At 45.8% G+C, this 19,405-nt stretch overlaps 1 protein-coding gene across 3 annotated transcripts in view; it reads left to right on the plus strand.

Annotated features, from left to right (window-relative positions):
• The first annotated feature begins 5,533 nt into the window (after nt 1-5,533).
• The window catches only part of TBC1D12 (TBC1 domain family member 12), a 244,564-nt gene continuing 230,692 nt past the window's right edge, over nt 5,534-19,405 (plus strand). Inside the window, exon 1 of one of the 3 annotated variants that reach the window (XM_085605869.1) lies at nt 5,534-5,829. In XM_085605869.1, coding sequence (XP_085461995.1) covers nt 5,716-5,829 — 114 coding nt within the window. In that variant the 5' untranslated portion in view covers nt 5,534-5,715. The remainder of the gene's footprint in view (nt 5,830-19,405) is intronic. The other 2 variants (XM_085605888.1, XM_085605878.1) reach the window with 2 other exon arrangements.

Raw genomic sequence — 19,405 nt, forward strand, 5'->3', positions numbered from 1 at the left:
TGCCTGGATTCCGTGAGTCCCCCTCTGCATATACATACCGTGGCGTCGCTTCAGCACCTTTGGACATCTGGTGATATTTCCTCACTGCTTACATTCCTACGGAGGCGGCTTCTTCAACATAGCCTGGGAATCGTGTGGTGCGCAGTGTGTTCCCCTGTGCTCCCCTCCTACTTTTCCACTAGTCAAGCCCTGTGGCCATCGGTCCCGTGGTGCTGGTCCCACGCTGGATAATTGACTGCCCTTCTTGGTGACCTGTGGGCTACGTTGGTGTCCTCTCTGCCTCCAGCCTACAGTGCCACGCTCTCCCTGCATCAACCTGCTGTGCTGTTGCCATGGTGCCTTTGCCATCTGCCACGTCCTATCATCGCCTCACTGCGCACATTACTCGCACAGGTTGACCGCCGCTACTCACCTGTGCTGGTGACCCTGCCATCTCTCCTGTTTTGCCCTTAACTGCTGTGTGGTTGTGGTTCACCTGCTGCGCTCCTTGATGCTGTTCCCATTGGTCGCTCTCTCCCCCTTCTGATCTCTGGTGGTATCTCCTGTCTGACTCTAACCGCCATGGGGAGGACTGACCCTAAACAGCCCAAAATCGCCTTTGATCAGCGCAGATCGACACACCAGGAAGGTGCGGGTTCGGACGGTGGTGACCCCGCGGCCATCATGGAGGCACCCCCTGCACATGAAGATGATCTGAAGGTGATTATGCTTGATGTTAAGTCCACGGTCACCGGAATCGTGGCACAACTCGACCAATTGTCCGCCCGCCTGTACTCTGTTAAGGCCCGAGTGGACTCTCATGACACTCGTCTCCTGCATGTTGAGTCCAGGGTCTCCAACGCTGAGGATACCGCCACTCAAGATCGTCAAAAATTATTGCAGGTGGACAAAATACTTGACATCATTCGGAATAAAAATTAAGATTTGGATGCGCGTTCCCGAAGGAGCAACCTCCGCGTTACGGGAGTACCTGAATCCACCAATATTTCCCGCATGGAGGACTACGTGGAGCAGCTCGTCAGGGACCTCCTTGGTGACATCCTCTCCTCCGTCTTCATTGTTGAGCGGGCGCATCGCTCTCTTGGCCCACGCCCTGGCCCCGGATTACCAGCCCGCCCCATCATCGCAAAAATTCTAAATTTCAGAGACCGTGACGCCATTCTCCGCGCAGCACGAGACATGGGCAAAATAAATCAAGGCAACTCGCTCTCATTTTACCCTGACTATACTATCGCGGTCCAGGCAGCTCGTCGTGAATTCCTTCCAGCACAGCGGATCCTCCAAAAACACAAAGTCTCTTACTCATTGGCTTATCCAGCGCAGCTGAGAGTACGGCAAGGTGCAAAAACACTTGTATTTCCAGATCCTAGAGACGCCCTCTCTTTTGCCAAGAAACTTGATAAATCACTTTGTTCCTCAACGTCTGGCTCTCAGGCCGCTGCACCTGACCACCTCAGTGACAATGATTGACTGGTTGAGTTTTATTGGCTGACTACTATCTGAACGTTGTCTGATGTACTTGCAGCTTGGCCACCCTGCTTCACTGCGGGGGAGTACGCTGAGCTCTGCCATGCCCTCACAGGATAATTCCCTTACTCAACATGGTTTCCCCCCTTCCAAGTTGCGGGTTCCTGGGGTGGGAATGAGTGGTATCTCAGCCTGATTGGGGGGTTGGAGTGGGTGCGGGGGTGGTGGGTCTTTCGGAAATGTTTTTTGGTATGAGGGAGTGTGGTGGTTTGGTCGGGGGGTTTGGGGATTGTTGGCCCCCTCTAGGGCTCTGATGGTTGCTTTGACACTGCTTAATGTTCTTGGCTCCTCTTTGACCCACAGCTATTTTTACGTAGTATTGATTTCCACACCTGGTGGCCTTCTCATAGCAATTTCCCTTGCAATGGCTCTGTTTACCGCTCGGAAGTGGACACTGCGCAGACCTTTCTTGTGCCCTCTTGCGGGACTTTTTTTCTACAGCATAGGATATGGCACCACCCTGAATATTCTAGATTTTCACACTGATCTCACCAAAGCGCAACTTGTTACAGCGCTCCTCACTTGGGCATACACCGTTTCTCTCCCCCTTTGCCCCGTTCTGTACTTTCCACCTTAATGTAGCATCATGACTGAGACTGTCCTTTGGACTTGGAATGTCTTGGGTCTCAACGACCACCGTAAGGCGCGACTGGTCCATGCTCACCTTATTCGTCACAAAGTGGACATTTGCTTCCTGCAAGAGACCCATCTTACACCCGCCTCCTCCACAAGGCTTCTCTTCCGACATTGGGGAGAAATTCATTCCTCTTTTTACTCCAATTACTCCAGGGGGTGTCTATCCTGTTGCGCAGGGAGCTCCCGTGGCAAACCTCACAAGCGATAGTCGATCCTGGGGAATGCTTTGTAATTCTCCACGGTACACTTCACGCCCAGACTCTGACACTTACTGCCTTGTATGGTCCCAACTGCGACGACCCTGATTTCTTCACACTGGTCTGGCATCATATCTCCACTTTTAGCCCTGCTACCATCCTCTGGGGTGGGGACTTTAACATAACACTCTCCCCCGCCATCGATAGGTCCAGTGCCCGCACTCTTCACCCGCGTGCCACCGCCATTCTTAACTCAATTCTTACTGATAACGCTCTATATGACGCATGGCGGCACTCCCACCCCGACGCGCACGAGGGCTCCTGTGTAACAGGCTCCCATGGCTGCAGGTCCCGTCTAGATTTTTGGATCACTACCCCGGACGCTTTAGCCTGGCTCACCTCTATAGATCACATGGCCTGCACCCTTTCTGACCATGCCCCCGTTCGAGTGGGCCTATGCCTTCCACTTTCCCCTTGCCGTGCTTTTACTTGGCGGCTCCCTCCTAATGCCCTTCGCGATTCAGTATTTTGTGATGCAATTCAGACTGTTATCACCAATTTCTTCTAGACAAACGAGGGCTCAGTTGACTCGCCGTCCATATTGTGGGAAAGTTTTAAAGTCGTGATTCGTGGTGAGTGTATCTCCAAGCAGTTTGGTGTCCTTCGGTCCATACGCGGGACCCTCGACAAATTAGAAAGTTGGACCTGGATATCACAATACCCCAAGCTGACTGGCTTTACTGCTGCTCCCAGACCAAGCATCTCTCCCCTATCGACTGCGCCTTATCCATTTTAAATATCTCCACAGGCTCTACCAGACCCCCATGCAACTGCACAAAATGGGCCTTGTTGCCAGCGATAGGTGCCAATGCTGCTCTGCTCCTGCGGCCGACTTCTCCCACCTGGCTTGGCTCTGCTCCAAGGTCTCCACTTATTGGCGTGAGGTATGCGCTGTTATATCTGACATCACTTCATATCCGTTCACTCCTGACCCTCAGCTTTGCCTTTTTAGGCCTTGTTAAATTCTGCCCGGATGCCTCCCGCAAACTGATTGCTATGCTGTTAGTCCTTGCGAAAAAAATCCTGTCAAAGTGAGATAAAGAGACGGGAAGAGAAGGTTGGTGGAAGGAAGTGGAATCAAGACTAGGCAACCTTACTCAATGCAACTCTGGCATTATATAATCTAAAGTCAAGAACACCAGTCATAGTATTTCAGAATATGCAAGAACATAAATAGTAGCGTCTGAATGAACAGTTGTCCTGGATCAACGCGGAGCTGCCTTAGTATTTGAATAAACTTTACTATAAAAACAGGCAGGCAGCTGGATCGCCGAATACCTCTTTATGCAATCAATGTACACATAAGAGAATTACACCAAGAGTACTGTTTCCCCGATTAGGGTGACCAACCGTCCATAAATTTCATGGACCATCCGTAATTTGGATCTCACGTCCGTTGTCCGTGACGATCCCTTTTACGGACGCCTTTTGTCCATAATTTTGGGCATTGGGGAATATTACTGTTCCGCTCCCAGAAGCCTCAGCTTCCTGATGGGGCCACCTCGCACTGCTCTGAGCACAAAAATAGCCCCACCTTGCCCATTGTCATTCTGTCTACGGCTGATTGCCACATACAGAATGACAATGGGCCAGTCTGTGCTCTTACTGCATCTGGTGGGCCTTCTCCTGCCAGGTCTAGGGCAGGACATTGTCAGGTGGAAGAAATGAAGGAAAATGCCCATGCTGCTAGGTGACAATCCAGTTCATGCAAAGGTGATGAAACAACTTTAAAAAAAAAAAGAGTTGTGTCGTTCACTGTCTCATCATTTTAAAACGGACACAATTTTAATGTTATATTCATCAATGCCATGGTTGCTGCTTTTTTTAATGTATGAAACTAGCAACCATTGACAAAGCCAATAGTTCTGGAGTGTAGGTGTAACACTACTTGTTGTGGTATATATCTGGATGCAATGACAGAAGCAGCAAATTACCAGTCGGGCGGCACACTATGCTAAGCACAGATTTTTGGCTTAGGTGTTTAAAGCTGTGCCCTTAATAACATTGAACACCCCCTTTGGAGAGACCCCTCAGATTTGTCATCCCACTTAAAGTCCTGGAAACAACACCATGTCACAGTGGCACTGTGCATCATGCATGACTCATGACTTCCACTTTTTCGGATTTTCTATGTACAGGGGCATAGTGAGCCCTCCCCGCCCCACCCCTTGCTTTAGGAACTACAGCAGGGGTGTAGTCCTTGATTGGCCTCTTTTGTCTGCAACAAAGCAGACAAAGGCTCAGCTCAAAATGATTGTGGAAATGGTGTGTAAATGAAGGGATGGGTGGATGGCTGGATGGATTAGTGAAAGGGTGAATGGATGGATAAGGAGTGGACTTATGGATGGATGGAAGGAGAGATGATGGATAGATTTGCAAATGTTTGAATGTCGATATGGATGGGCACACAGATGGCTTTCACATTTATATGAGTCATTGTCGCTATATAATATGTGTGTAATGTAATGCACTTCGACACCCTGTCCTACTTACTTGGGATGAGTAGCACTATAAAAGAAATTAAATACCATTGAGAGAGGGTTTATGTGAAAATCAGGGTCACCATTGGAGGGTGGTAGCAAGGCCGGACCGGGCATCGGGCGTTTCGGGAGGTTGGAAAGGTGGGTGGGGCGGTTTTGTTACCACAAAAAGACCTGCACGTTTGCTCAAAGCTGCGCGCATACTGAAAAACCATGAAGTGCACAATTGTCTCAACCTAAAATAAACTTCTTTTCCCTTGTACTTAAGTGGTTGTCTATTTACTTACTTATATATTATTGCGTGACCTCTTCTGATGTGTCTGTAAAACTTACCTTTTGTCCTGAATTTGCACCCATGCCAGTGGATCACCCTACCCTGGATAATGACAGCTGTCCGGCCTTTAGCCTGACACTCAGCCTATCCCGGGATTTGTCATTTTACACTGAGCTCATAGAACCGCGTTTTATAACTCTTGAATGAACATTGTGGCCTATCCACTGACTGGGAAGTTACTTACTCGATTACAGTCTGTCAATCAGTCACCAAAATGCTTGCGCTTCCGGCTTCTGAGAGAGCGTTAGCCAATGACGTGCCACTTCACGGTTCAACCAATGGTACAGACTGTTGTTTTCAGAACCAATGGGCAAGAGCACAGGATGTGTATGCCGGCCAGACCCGCCCTCCTGCTTGCGCTCCCTCAGCCCTTTGATTACAATGGGAAGCGCTTTAGCCCCCGGCTGGGTCCAGGCTGCGCGTGCGGCGACGTGGCGGGCGGGCAGCGGGGCGGCAGCAGCCATGGCCGCCCTGTAGAGACATGCAGAATTCGCACAGGAGCTTCCCCTTCAGCATCAATTTCCTGCTGCCCAGGAGGAACAAGGAACTGCCGTCCCCGGCGACCGGCAGCGGTGCCGCTGCGCCGGCCAGGAAGGTACTTCGCACAGACCCTGCTGGGGCGAGCCCTTACCCGAAGGACCCCACTCCTCCCTCCCTTTCAGTGATGACTCAGGGAGACCCCCTGGCAGCAGCCCGCTAGACTGCAGCCTGCTAGGAAATCATTCTGTTCGCCTTAGTACGGAAAGCGCCCTGTCAGCGGCAGCCTTGAGAGTCCTCGTGCCTGCAACGCCGTAGAAAGCCCAATGTCCGTAGCAGCCCAAAAAACTCAGTCTGCAACGCACCAACATCCTTTTACGCACATCAGATTTTATTCTTGGTAACGGAGATAACGCTAGTAGTACAGAAAGACGACTTCCAGTAGCAGCACAGATGGTCAGCTGTGTAAAGCAGCTTTCATATCCGCAGCAAGCACCTTGGCAGGGGCAACACAGAGAACCCTAAGTCAACAACCTCCACTTTCAACTGCGCTCAAAACCCTTCATCAGTCAAGAAAGGCCTGATCTCATCAGCACCCCTTTATTCCCACCATTTCAGTTGCACAATAAGTCCGCGGAATCGACAGCAGCGCATAAAGTTGCATGTCAGCAGCCTGCAAAACAATGATGTGCTGTCAGTAGCAACACAGAATTCTTTGCCATCCACACAGGGCACTCCCAGTCAAAAGCGGCATTCAAAAGTCGTCTGCCAACCCAACTTACCGTTCGCCAACCTTCGTAAAGTAGCACGTATCCACCTCTCACATTTCATCTTTATAGACCCCTAACGACTTGCCACCACCAGCCTCTTTCTTAGATAAATGTGTCCGTTTCAGCAACAAATGGAACCTAATTCCATCAGCAGAGAAACCCCTCACTTCCACTTCATATAATTCTACATTTTCTGTTGCACAAAAGGCTGCCCTGTCAACAGAACAGAATATTTTATTGTTGTCAGCACAAGGCACTGTCCTAACTGCAGCCCCCATCAGCAGAGGCACGTGAACTCGCCTGTGAATTGCAGGCCAGTCATTCATCGGTGCAGTAGCAGAAACCCACCCACCACGTTTAAATCATCACCTAACGCCTCCTGTCAGCAGTTTACAAATCTCCCCCACCTCCTGCATGGGCATGGAGTCCCCGGCTCAGGGTGACAGAAGCTAATGGCCGCACCTCCTCCTCTGTGGGAGGCGGTACCTCGTCCCGCCCGTCCCCCGTGACCTGCTCCTGACACAGAATCCAGTCACAGGGGCTGCGGTTCCCACCCACTGCTGCTTTTCTCATTGTATTGATCCAAGCTTCTTGCTCTGCCGAGGAAACCAAAATTACTTTACATTGTTTCAGTGTCGTATCATCAATAACTTTCTACCTAGTCAGTGGCGCACGGTATAACTTCTCTGGAAACTATATCATACCATCGCATCTCAGATATGCAAAATGCATAGTAAAGAAGAGGCTGATAACATAATGCATGAACACAGAAGTAAATAAAATAGCGCCTGTCCCCCTTTACCTTATCTCATGTTTTATCATCTCACACACCACATATCGCAATAGTACTAAACCGTGTACTTTATTGGCGTGACGAGTCAGCCAGGCGTTGCCAAAGTAAACATGGTAAATTAGTTATTGTTGACTGTACTTTAATGGGCGTTTCTGTTTTTAAAGTTATCTTTAAAATGTCATAACCACCTGTTTTATGATTGTACTATTTATGACCGTAAAAAACCTTTGTCTCTTTTTTTTTTTTTATCCAAAACGTCAAAAGTTACATTTTATTGTAACTCATTGGCATCACAAGTAGCTAATTGCTAAGATGTTGGCACGTTTATTAAATATGAAGAAATGGACCTCGCACTATGCTATGTGCATTTATTTAAACGTTTTACAATTTGTATGATCAATAAGCGTGTTTAAAGTCGGGCTTCTGTTAGTTGTTGCTGTAGGATTCAAGCCGCCTGACTTAAAAGTAGCCTATTGTCATTGCATTTGGTTGTATTTCGTCTTAGTTAGAGGTATTCCATATTGCATTGGGGCCTAGGAAGGTTAGAGTTAAGTAATGTATTGTTTTAATTAATGGTCTGTATTTGATAGTTGCAAACTAGATCCTGTGTTTCAACTATAATGCTATTGCGTGGGGAAGTCCTTTCCATTTCTTGTTCCTTCTTCTGAGGGTCCGTGTTGTCCTTTTGGTGGCCCTGTTTAGAGGCATCTTTGCCCAGTGTGTATCTTTGACGTCATGTTATGAGTATGTTGATGTAGTGTATTTATGTTAACCTTTTTCTGGATTATTTATATGTAGATTGGTACAAGGATCAGAATTTGTTGAATTGGTTATCACTCAGTCAACTGTATGGCTTTGGGCTGTGTCGTGCCATGATAGTGTCAGGTGTTGAACCTAAAGTGTACTGCTGGTTGTTGGAGTAGGATATAGGCTGGAGTCATTAAAAAATCTGCAACATCTCTGCTAGTTGTTGAGTTGTAATATGGGGGGAGTACAGAGTGGGGCAACTTTACAGTTATTGATACATAAGTCCCATAGGATTCATGCAGTTGTGTTCAGAACCTCCGAAAATATGAATGGTATGTTACCCACCCATCCACATCAGGAAAGGGCAGATGGTGGAAGGCGTGTCTCATGTTAGTCTTGTCCGTGGATGCAAAGTTTCTTGTAACTCAAGGTAGTTTTGTGACGCAAGTCTACTGTGTTTCATATATTGTCATGCAGTTGTGCGTGCTTCGACAGAGTGGACAATGGGCCCTGGTGTCCCCCACCCTCCCTCTTAGAGAAGGGGGCGTAACGGAGGATCCCCCAAGAACAAGATGAGTAGGTGGAAGAGGATTAATATGGGTTTTAAGGGCAAGTGAGGGAAACTGAGGTAATCAGTTAAGGGGGGCCTCCCCAGGGGACCCAGGGAATATGGTGGGTCTGGAAGACTACTGGGATCATACCCTGTGGGGCTAAGGGAGGCACTACCAGCATAGGGGAAACACCAAGAGGATCAGGCCTAGTAGTACCTGGCTGTATGTTGTGCATGCAGTGAGAGACAATGGCAGAGTGGACTAAGGATTCTACAAGGGACAGGCCCCGTAATGATCGAAGAGACAAGAACAATATTGGAATAAGGGGAGACCTTTGGGGACAGCAGCAGAACAGTGAAGGCTTTGTCTGCCGAGCCCCCCTGGAGCTTATGACTTCTAGAGAATTCAGATGAGCACTGGCAATCTAGTTTATAGAAGAAATAAACATTTATAAAAAAATGTAAAGTCCAAAGGCTTACTGTTTACCTTAGTACTAAGAAGAGTATTCCAAAGTCTGGCAGCAATGTTGAAGGAAGTCTGATATTTTTAATGTCATCAACTGGAATAACGAGGAGTCAGCTGGTGCAAGTCTTTGTTCTGAGTGATAACAAAATAGAACCCGTTATTAAAAACTTGCTGCTTGTATCATTGAAGGTTCAGTTAGCAGAGGTCAAGGTTTTTAAGCGTACCAGAGATTGCACTGGGAGTCAATGTAGTCTTTTCAGTGCTCGGATGCTATGTTCTTAGAAGTCTGTGTTGGTGGCTAGGTGTGCAGATATAGTTTCAATTTCCTGAAGACTCTACAATTCAGTGGACCAGTATGGAGGAAAAGCTGTCTGTTTGTTTTTGTCAGAGAGAAGTAATTGCATCCAAGACATGGCAGTGCCTCCAATCCCTTGTTTATCAAAGCAGTGAAGTAGATGTTTTGTTTGTGGTGTGAATTACTGCCAATAGATCAAGTGACAGAGAGTTAATGCCATTTATATCTTCCCGTAACCCATAAAATACTGCTATAAAAAAGGATTCTATACATACGCCAGGCAGAATCCAGCCTGGTAAGAGTGCACTATATTGTTAGCCTTCAGACATTTTTGGAGTTGAATTGTTACACTTTTTTAATCAGCATTTTGTCTTCTAGATAAGCTAAATTGGATATAGGACGTTAGCTACTAGGCTTGGCTGGATCCATGGTAGATTTCTCAAAGAGCAGTTGTAGCTACTGTATGCTAACATTGAAAAGGAACGAGTAGTTGATCACAGATTTTCCTACGGAACAGCTATTCGATGCAACCTGTTCTTAATCTACATCGTCTGTTGTCATGGGGAGAACTTAAGCCTCTGCTGTTTTAAATGATCACTCTTTTACTATCCAAGCATTCATTCACTTGTGTAACGTTATGGGGCACGCTTAACATGCCAAAATAGGGTACCCCCATACCAAATAGAAAACTGCATAGGAGATCCCTGCAGGTATTCTCTTCTGGGTCTTGAAGTGCACTGTACTGTGTTATGTCATGTTAAAGGCTTCTTGTCACATGTTTTTTGCCTTTGCTTTGGCCTTCGAGCCCTCATGGGTGATTTAAAAACATTTCCATACCATATTACTTTATTGATTTATTACGAGTATCTGCCAACCTAAATGCACATAGGGGAAGGGATATGTACATGACAAATTTGTGTATTGCATTGCTCGGGTTTTCTGGTTTTATATTGGTCATCTGGCCTTTAATTACCAGCCGGCTGTCGCTGTTTGTATTTGAACATTTGTTTGTGCTTTACATTTCAGACCCCTAGCTGATGATTTCCAAGGTAAAGCAAAACTACTCCACGTATTCTGTAGTATTTGAACTTGTTGCATTGCTCATCCTGTCTTCTAGTTGGGTGTACTTTATTTTAATAGAGTCTCATAACTTTCTTAGAAAAGCTTACTCGTGTATTTGTTGATAGCACTACTACTAAGGATTCTGGCAAATCTTTGGTGAGCCTGTGGTCTAAGGAATGGTGGCCTAAAGAATTAGGATCCCCTCCCTTGAACAAAAATGCGTCCATAAAAGACCAAGGAACTACCGTTTCTGCTTCTTTTTAGGGCATAGGGATGTGTACAACATTCACGGGTAACCAGCTGTCTTGACTATGGGAACACGCTATTTGTTCGTATCCGGGAAAATCTCTTGAGGAGGCAACAGATCATCCAGAACCCTGCAGCACAGCTAGTTCTTAAACTCCCACCCATTCCTCTGCAAAGCCAATTCTGCCCCCACCCCTGAGTGGCTTCTGATGCATAAATAGGCACTTCTTATTAAGCTCTTCTGTCATTCCCATAAAGTGATTCATGGCCAGGCCATGCTGTCTGCAGAACAGTCTCCAAACGGAGACCAGCAATGGTCGTCCCATCTTCCTTTCAATCCCTTGCCGTTATCCCTAGCATCCATCATGCCAGAGCGGGTGGCCAGTCTTTCTCTTTTCTGCCCTACCACTACACCTCAGTCTTACATTTAACTTCAAAAAGAAGCTGAAAACCTGGCTTTTTCGGACCTTTTGGAGAGAGCTGTCCTACACGTTCAGTTCTGAGTTCCTTTCTGCCTGGTTATTCTTTCTAGACCAGACTTTCCTCTAGTTATTGACCTCCTTCAGGACCAGAGTACCCCATTGGGGTTGAGCTGACTCTATACAAATAACATAACATTGGGCCTGATTAGGATGGCAGGTGGACTTTAGTCCGCCCACCATCCTAACAGAAACAGGACCGCACGACAGGCTGTCAGCTTTCCCAACATAGGTATTAGTATGCGACCCCACCACAGCGGTCGCAATGCCTAATTTTGTATTGTGAAGGGTACTGATGGCTGCAGCACCCGCCACAAGACAAAAAGGGGACACTTTACATATCCCTGCACTACATGGCAGGCACCAAGCGGTGCCTGCACATGGTGCAGGGATATGTAGGGGAGCACCATAGGTGGTCCCATGTCTTGAGGCCAGGGGGGGAAGTGTGGCTAGCTACGGGCCGCCAAAGTCCCTTTCTGCCTGCCTTTTCATGGCGGGTTACCCTCCATGAAAAGGCAGGCGGAGAGGGACATCATAATCCCTACAGCGGTGCCTGGGAGGCACCGCCACAGTTGTAGGGCTATGAATCCTCTCCGACGCACCGTCGGGCTCAAGGAGCCAGTCGGATGCATGGCAGTCGGTCTTTCCGACCACCACTTATCCACCCGCCATGGTAATATGGCGGGCGGATATCATGGTTCTGTTGACTGTGGGACCGCTAACCGACGGGCTGTTGGTGGCGGTCCCACCGTCATCATAATCAGATCCATTGTTGTTAGGTTCTTGCAGTGCAGGGTGTTTGTGTTGTTCTCATTAACTTGCTTCTGACATTTAGAAATACATTTCTGGATACCGACTGACACAGAGGATTTACTCAGTTCAGCCCTACACCCTATGAACCTTGTGAGCGCTTGTTCCTGTTATTGAACTGGAGATGCAGGTTTTCTGTGGGCGTTTCCTCATTCTGTATACTCCTTGTTTAATGTTTGGCTCCAGACTTCACTCCCAAGGAATGTGATTGGGGAGCTTGCTCTGTGAAAGAGTTCCAGCTTTTATATTGGCAGAGGCTTAAAATATGCTAGCTATTTCTTGGCACACAGACTTTGCTTGTAGTATCTTTAATGGTGGTGTAAAACGTTCACACAAGATTATTCTAATCCGTTAAAAATTATAGTGTGTAGTGACTTTGACTGGTGCACAATCGAGGGATTTTCCTGTTATTTATTTTGTTCCCGGTTTAGCGTGACTTTTGTCATTATTTCAATTACTTCCAAGACAATATTCTTCTGGAACTTTTTGATAGGGCCCTTTGCTGCTGGGTGCGGTGAAGACAGCAGTTTATAGGAGGCATTTTACTACTAAGCCATTCAGTATCAGATCTGGGCTTTCTCTAGCTGTCCTGCCAGGGCATTGGAGTAGAGTTTGAAGAAGGGTAAGCACACCCTTCGTTTAACCCGACATTCCTGCTTAAAGACCTCAATTGGCATGATATTTATATTCAATGTATTTAATTGTGGCATTACTACATTTTATTCTATTATGCCCCAGAGTAGTCTGCTAACGTTTAGCTTAGACTGTCTGATTGAGTCAAGTGGTATTATTGGAAGTCTGCACATATTTGCACAGATTTTCCCTGGACGTGTTTTTTACATACTCGATGAGCAGTGCATGGGGGTATGCTAACTGTGCTACTGCCTTTGGGAAAGAATCCTTTTTGAGTTTTGTGCAAGCTATTGTTGATGAGAAAGTTCAGTGTACTTTGATTTACAAGATTACAGAAAGTTTATTGATGCTCCTGCTCTTCATGCCCACCACATCACAATGTAGCTCCAGGAAATCCTTATCTTTGCGTCTTGCATTGACCAGCCCTTCTCACTATGGACCAGGAAAGCATATTTAACTTAAGAGAGCCAGTAGCATTGTAGGGGCATTTTTGCCTAGCCCAGAACTTTGTAGCTTCTCACCCAAAGCAAAATATTATCTAACCCACATTATTGATTTGCTGTGGAGCCTTTCATTTAGTTTTTCAGTGATTACCGATCTTTAACGATTTACCTTGTGAGGGTAACATTTTCAGTATATGTTTCTAATCCTATATGAGATTTTTCGCTCTAATGTCTTTTACATACAGGTTTAGGAAGTATTCCCTCCATATAGCAGGATCATGATTTCGTTTTTTAAAAATTCTGCAGCAGGTTCAAAAACAAATTGATGTCAAGCACGCCATATAATTTGTTGTAGTTATGTCTCCTTTTTATTTCTTGTGGGTTGTTGATTTTTATGCTTTTAGTGATTTCTGTTATGTGGTACATAAATATGTTCTAGGGTTCACTGGGTTTCATTAAATCAGGTTTGCTGCATGTCTGTCTGTTTTTTCTGTTTTTTTTGCTTTGTCTTCTATACCACGATTCTAGTTTGTCTTTATAAACTGAACTTTTTGTCACATGATAAATTGTTCTTGTAAAATTATAATTGGCATTTAACTAGACTGGCTCACAAAAACGCCAGATGGCTCTACACACAGTCCGGTCCTGATTCACAAAGTCTGAATGATCCAAGTTTTGTGTTCAGAAATATTGCATGTGACTGTGGAATTTCTGCCACGTACACAGATGTCCCTGTATTTGTGACACCAAGGAGAGGTGTAGTGGGCATTGTCAGGGGAATGTTTTGCTAGTAGGTCATGCAAATTAATGAAACTCCCACCAAGTGGTAATGGGCTCATTCGGGTACGAGCACTTGTTTGAATATTTGCATTGCAGTGAATGATCAGGATGGATTACCAGGGATTAGTTACGGGATTTAAGGCCTCTGTTAAAAAGAAAAAAAAAGGTGTCGTTTGAAGGTGCCGAAAATAACTGTTGCTTGTGTTTCTGATTTGAATGATTTTTATTATTTCCAAATAGTAAAGCACTGATACCTATCAGAAATAGGGTGTTTCATAATACGTTAATATGAAGTAAATATTAGTATTATAAAAGAACATTGCAAATAATAGACTTTATAGAATATTAAGAGAGAAAGCTACGTTTCCGATGTGCAGGGGTGAAGTTTTTAGATGCTTGCTGGATGAGAGGTGAGGGATAGGGCTGGAAGCGGACATGGAGTGTGCCCTCTTTTGTTCACTATAATAAAAGCACCAGGCAGTGATTTTGCTGAGTAGCCAGATTGTTGGAAAAATATGATTATTTGACAAGATGGTTTCGTCAGTGATGCATGTGTTTGGAAGATGCAGACACTACTTTGCAATGAAGTGATTAGTCAGGGATTTTAAGAAGGCAAGTTATGTTTCACTGTATTTGAAAACTAATTCTACAAGTTGGAGATAAGGGTCTATTTTTTAGGGGAGTAACACTTGAACTTTGTAGACAATGGGAATAAAATGCATTTTCACTTTAGAAGGTCTAGACCCTGGTGGCCTGCACAGGACTTAAAGGCAGATAACTGGGAGTTTAAAGGCCCAGGACCTCAGGCCAATTGCATTTTGGACATGGATATAGGTTAAATATAGACTAATTAAAGGGGTTTGTACTAGTTATTTTTTTATGTTTTAGGTGGATGAGGATGTTTCGTGTTAGGAGGAGCAGCTCACTTTATAGCTTCAGTATTCTAAAATGGACTTCCGTGTGTGGTGGAAAGGGATTTGGGAATTTTGCATGTAGGCTAGTTTCTGTAATGAAGAGTTTGAAGCAGTTGGCGAACAGGCACTCTATCATTGGCTAATTTGCCTCCAGTACTTATTAATTTGAAATATGATGTTTTGTTTTGTTTCAGTAGAGATTGGTGACAAATATCTGTTTTTGAATGCCATGTAGTCACTTGGGAGCGGCTTTCGGCATCTACAGAATCGTTATGGAAGAGCGGATGTCTTTCGGATCTACTTTGATGCAACTAGTTATGACTCTGGCACTGAGCGAGAAGAATAGATGTGCTTTGAATAAAAAGTTAAGGGATGTATGTCTGGTGCACCTTACAGCTAAGGCTGGTTTCCCTGAGTGTTTCTGTAACTAATATTTAGGGTCCGCCTTGTAGAAATGGGTTGGACCACATTTTTCTACTTATCAAAGCCTGATGAGTTAAAATGTGTGGAACAACTTTTCATTTTCATAAGCCTTTTTAACCTGGGAGTAAGTAAAGAGTTTGCTGCTGAGGTCTGAGCGATCTGCAGGTGATTCCTTAGACTTTGTAGTAATATACAGCACCGCAAATGTATTTTCCATTGGTCAAGGGATGTCACACCTGTAAGACTCCGGGGTTTAAGCCTTGTAGAGACTGTCGCAAACAAGTGCCTGTGACAAATCCCCATGAGGTGTGTCTTTAGTGCGTTTGAGCGTAAATAAGAAAGGGCCCCCTGCTACTAATGCGGAGTTCCTCTAGGCAGGGAAATAATAAATAATGTAAATTCCTAGGGCAACTCAAACTTGATACAATACATGACTATACTAGTTCTCTCACATAAGGAGAGACACAAACAAATTGTGTATATTGCAAAAATAGTTTTTATTAAGGACTTAACAATAAATATATATATATATACAAAACAAATCTAAAACAATCCACAAGCACACCACATCCATGTCATCATTCATACTCAACAACCATCATGTATACATCAAAGGCAAAAAAGCACATGGAGCAGATATCTATAAATCTTTCATATTCAAAGATTTATTGCCATTTTGATGATTTATGATTTAGACATTTATAACAAAAAAGCCATAAATTCAGGCTATTAAATCGTTGTTGAATTGGTGTCTGTGTCGCTACATGGCTGCAACCCAGGATGGTATCCTACGCACGTTTCGGTACAACAGTGCCTTCTTCAGGAAAAGCCACTGCAGATAAAATACAATTTCCTTTAAACGGAAGATATCTGCCCGGGTCCCAAAGGGGCTGAGCGATTTACCGCACTAGTCCAAAAAGTTCTGCCTATCTTCATCAAAATGAGCGAAGCCCAAAATGAAGCTGATCTATATATAGAGAAAAAAACGAGAAGAAGGTTGACTGGAGAGTACCTCAGTTGAAGATGACTGATAACTTAATAGAGGTCCGGGCTTCTTTACATTTACATGCCTCGGACCATAAAGACGCAGTGTTGATTTCATGAAGAACATTTTGGACTAGTGCGGTAAATCGCTCAGCCCCTTTGGGACCCGGGCAGATATCTTCCGTTTAAAGGACATTGTATTTTATCTGCAGTGGCTTTTCCTGAAGAAGGCACTGTTGTACCGAAACGTGCGTAGGATACCATCCTGGGTTGCAGCCACATAGTGACACAGACACCAATTCAACAGCGATTTAATAGCCTGAATTTATGGCTTTTTTTTTTGTTATAAATGTCTAAATCATAAATCATCAAAATGGCAATATATCTTTGAATATGAAAGATTTATAGATATCTGTTCCATGTGCCTTTGATGTATACATTATGATTGTTTAGTATGAATGATGACATGGATGTGGTTTGTTTGTGGATTGTTTTAGATTTGTTTTGTATATATATATTTACTGTTAAGTCTTTAATAAAAACTATTTTTGTATTTTTGCAATCTTTAGTGCTTGTGTCCATTATCAACCTCGTAGCAAGTTAAAGACTTTTTCGAGGCAATGCTGTGCATCTTTGGGATGCTTCAGGTTCCCTCTGGCACACTTGCAGGCCCAAAGGATCTGGAGGGCTCTCCAGTCAGGTTACCGCCGGAGTGCTTGCCCTCCGTGCAGTCTAGACCCCTTGAACCCACGCCAGGTACTGTACCGGCATTGCGCTCGGTGCCAAAACCCACACCACCCCTCATTAACCTACACTGTCCCCAACACCACCAGAGGAGTACCTGCAACCTATGGTTCTCTTTGATTTCTAGCCGGCTCAGCCAAGGCCATGCCAAGATCTTGTTGTGCCACAGCTTATAATAATCCCATTAGACTCAGACACCATCCCTCTACTGCTCGACTGCGCAGATACACTTGCACCAGCTTTTTGATTTGGACCCCGATCAGATCCAGCCTTATAGAAGGGACCGGGAAGAACTATCCAATCCTTACGTTGCAGACAATTGATCATGGAACTTAAGGAGGCCAGTGGACTGGACTCCTCACCCGACACTGGGTTGATCTCTCTCCCCCCCCGCTCTGCAATGGAGGAGAGCACTTCCATCGCCACAATCATCCGAACAGCTACTGAGGTTCTTGACCTTCACCTACCACTATAGTGGTTAAAACAAATGTCCTCACAGAAGTCCTAGAGTGTGGCGAGGCAAATGAAGCCCTTACTGATACACTGTTGAGCACTTGGGCTATGCCATGCGCTGACCCTAGTCAGCTGACAACAAAACAAATTAGACCCTAAAGCGGATAGGGAGTTGAAACGTGTTGATACTTTTGTCAAGCACATGTTCTCCTTAGCCGGTGTTTCCCCTAGGTCAGTTAATGCAAGCTGCCTACTAGAGCTTTACCAACACACTTTGGGACACAGTGGGTGTGGTCTAACCTGCAGGCCCAGAAGATCTACGAGCTTCACTAGCTCAAACCATTGAGGATGGTTGGAATATAACTAAATTCGTATTCTGCTCGGACCTGGATATCAAAGATTGTATGGGCAGGGCTACCGGAACTAGCGTGGTACTTTAGCACCACGCATGGATGAGGTCCCCAGGCTTCTCTGGGAACATCAAGGCTTCCTTAATGGACATTCCCCTGCTTGTTTGGCGAAAAGGTGGATTCAACTCTGGCACGTTTCAAAGAAAGCTGAGCCACGGCACTTTCTCTGGGGCTCTGAGCTCCAGTCCTGCAAACCCCACAACAGTTTCGTCCTTTTAGGGGATGTGCCAGGGTTCTGGTGTATCGACTGCACCAGCCCCCTTTGCCTGGGCAACAGGCTTCCCAGCCCTTTCAAGGTCAGGCCGTAGGCCTGGCAGACAGCGGGCCGACCTTCAGGGACAGCATTCCTCCCATCCGCCTGCTCCTTCTGGCATCCATAGCAAAGCCTTTTTAGGGCACCCTTACTGATACACAGCCATCCAGTTGTGGGGGGGGCAGAATCAACCACTTCCTGCAGATGTGGCAAAACATCACATCCAACAAATGGGTCCTGCAGATTGCCCAATGGGGCTGTATCCTGCCCATCCTTTTCAACACACCACACCCACCACCTACAGAATAACGCCTATCTGAGAATCTCCTGAATTTCTTATGCTAAGAAGCACAGGCTGTTTTAGCCAAAAAAGCCTTAGAGAGTTCTGCGTTCAGAAGTTGGAACTGGCTGCTATTCCCGTAACTTTCCTGTGTCAAAGAAGGGCGGAGGCCTCCATCCTATTCTAGATCTTTAACCACTCTATGCTTTCCTATGCAAATTCAAGATGCCTACTTTGGTTCAGGATGTTTCTTCCCATGATCCCAGAGATTGGATGGTGGCGTTGGACCTGCAGGATGCCTATTTTCACATCTCCAACCTGCAGGCTCGCAGACACTACCTGTGGTTCAAAGTGGGTCACAAGCACTTTATTTGCCATGCTCCCTTTTGGCTTCACCAGTGATCCGTAGGTGTTTACAAAGGTGATGAGGGTGGTTGCTGCACATCTGAGGAAGTAGAGGGTACCAGTCTTCCCCTACCTCAGTGACTGGCTGTTGAAGGCGAGCTCACAACATTCTGTCACAAACCTCCTCCCCTCCAAATGACAGCAGACCTCTTAACATCTTTAGGGTTCTCAATCAACCTGCCAAAGTCATACCTTACTCCTTAGCAGATGCTCCCTTCCATTGTAGTCATCCTGGATATGGTTTGTTTTCAAGCTTTTCCTTCAGACCAGCGAGTCCAGGACATGTTTGCATTTTGCTCAACGATCCTGTCAGATAGCATGTGTGAGCTTTCCACTAGGACTTAAAGTCTGTGGCTCGAGCACCAAGGGAACCGATTGAATTTCATCCAGGTGTCGGAGAAGATTGCAAAAAATCTGCAGTGGTGGTCGTGTGACCACAATTGGACCAGCGGTAGACCTGACCAATGCAGAGCTGGTGGTTGTGACGGATGCGATGCTACAGGGTTGGGAAGGCATCTGGGTGAGGGGGAGATCGGAGGATTCTGGACTCCGACAGAGACCCACCTCTTGTTGGTTTTGCAGGCAAATTGTTTGGTGATGAAGGCTTTCCTGCCAATCATCAAAGGAGACTGGGGCAGGTTATTGCGGACAACACCACCACCATGTCATACTGCAACAGCAGGGCAGGATGTGGTTCAGAGTTCTGTGTCTACGTCTCTGGATATGCCAGGACCATCAGCTGATTTCCCTGGGG

This window comes from Triturus cristatus, chromosome 1_2 (assembly GCF_964204655.1).
Source record: "Triturus cristatus chromosome 1_2, aTriCri1.1, whole genome shotgun sequence".
In the NCBI taxonomy this organism is placed as follows: domain Eukaryota; kingdom Metazoa; phylum Chordata; class Amphibia; order Caudata; family Salamandridae; genus Triturus; species Triturus cristatus.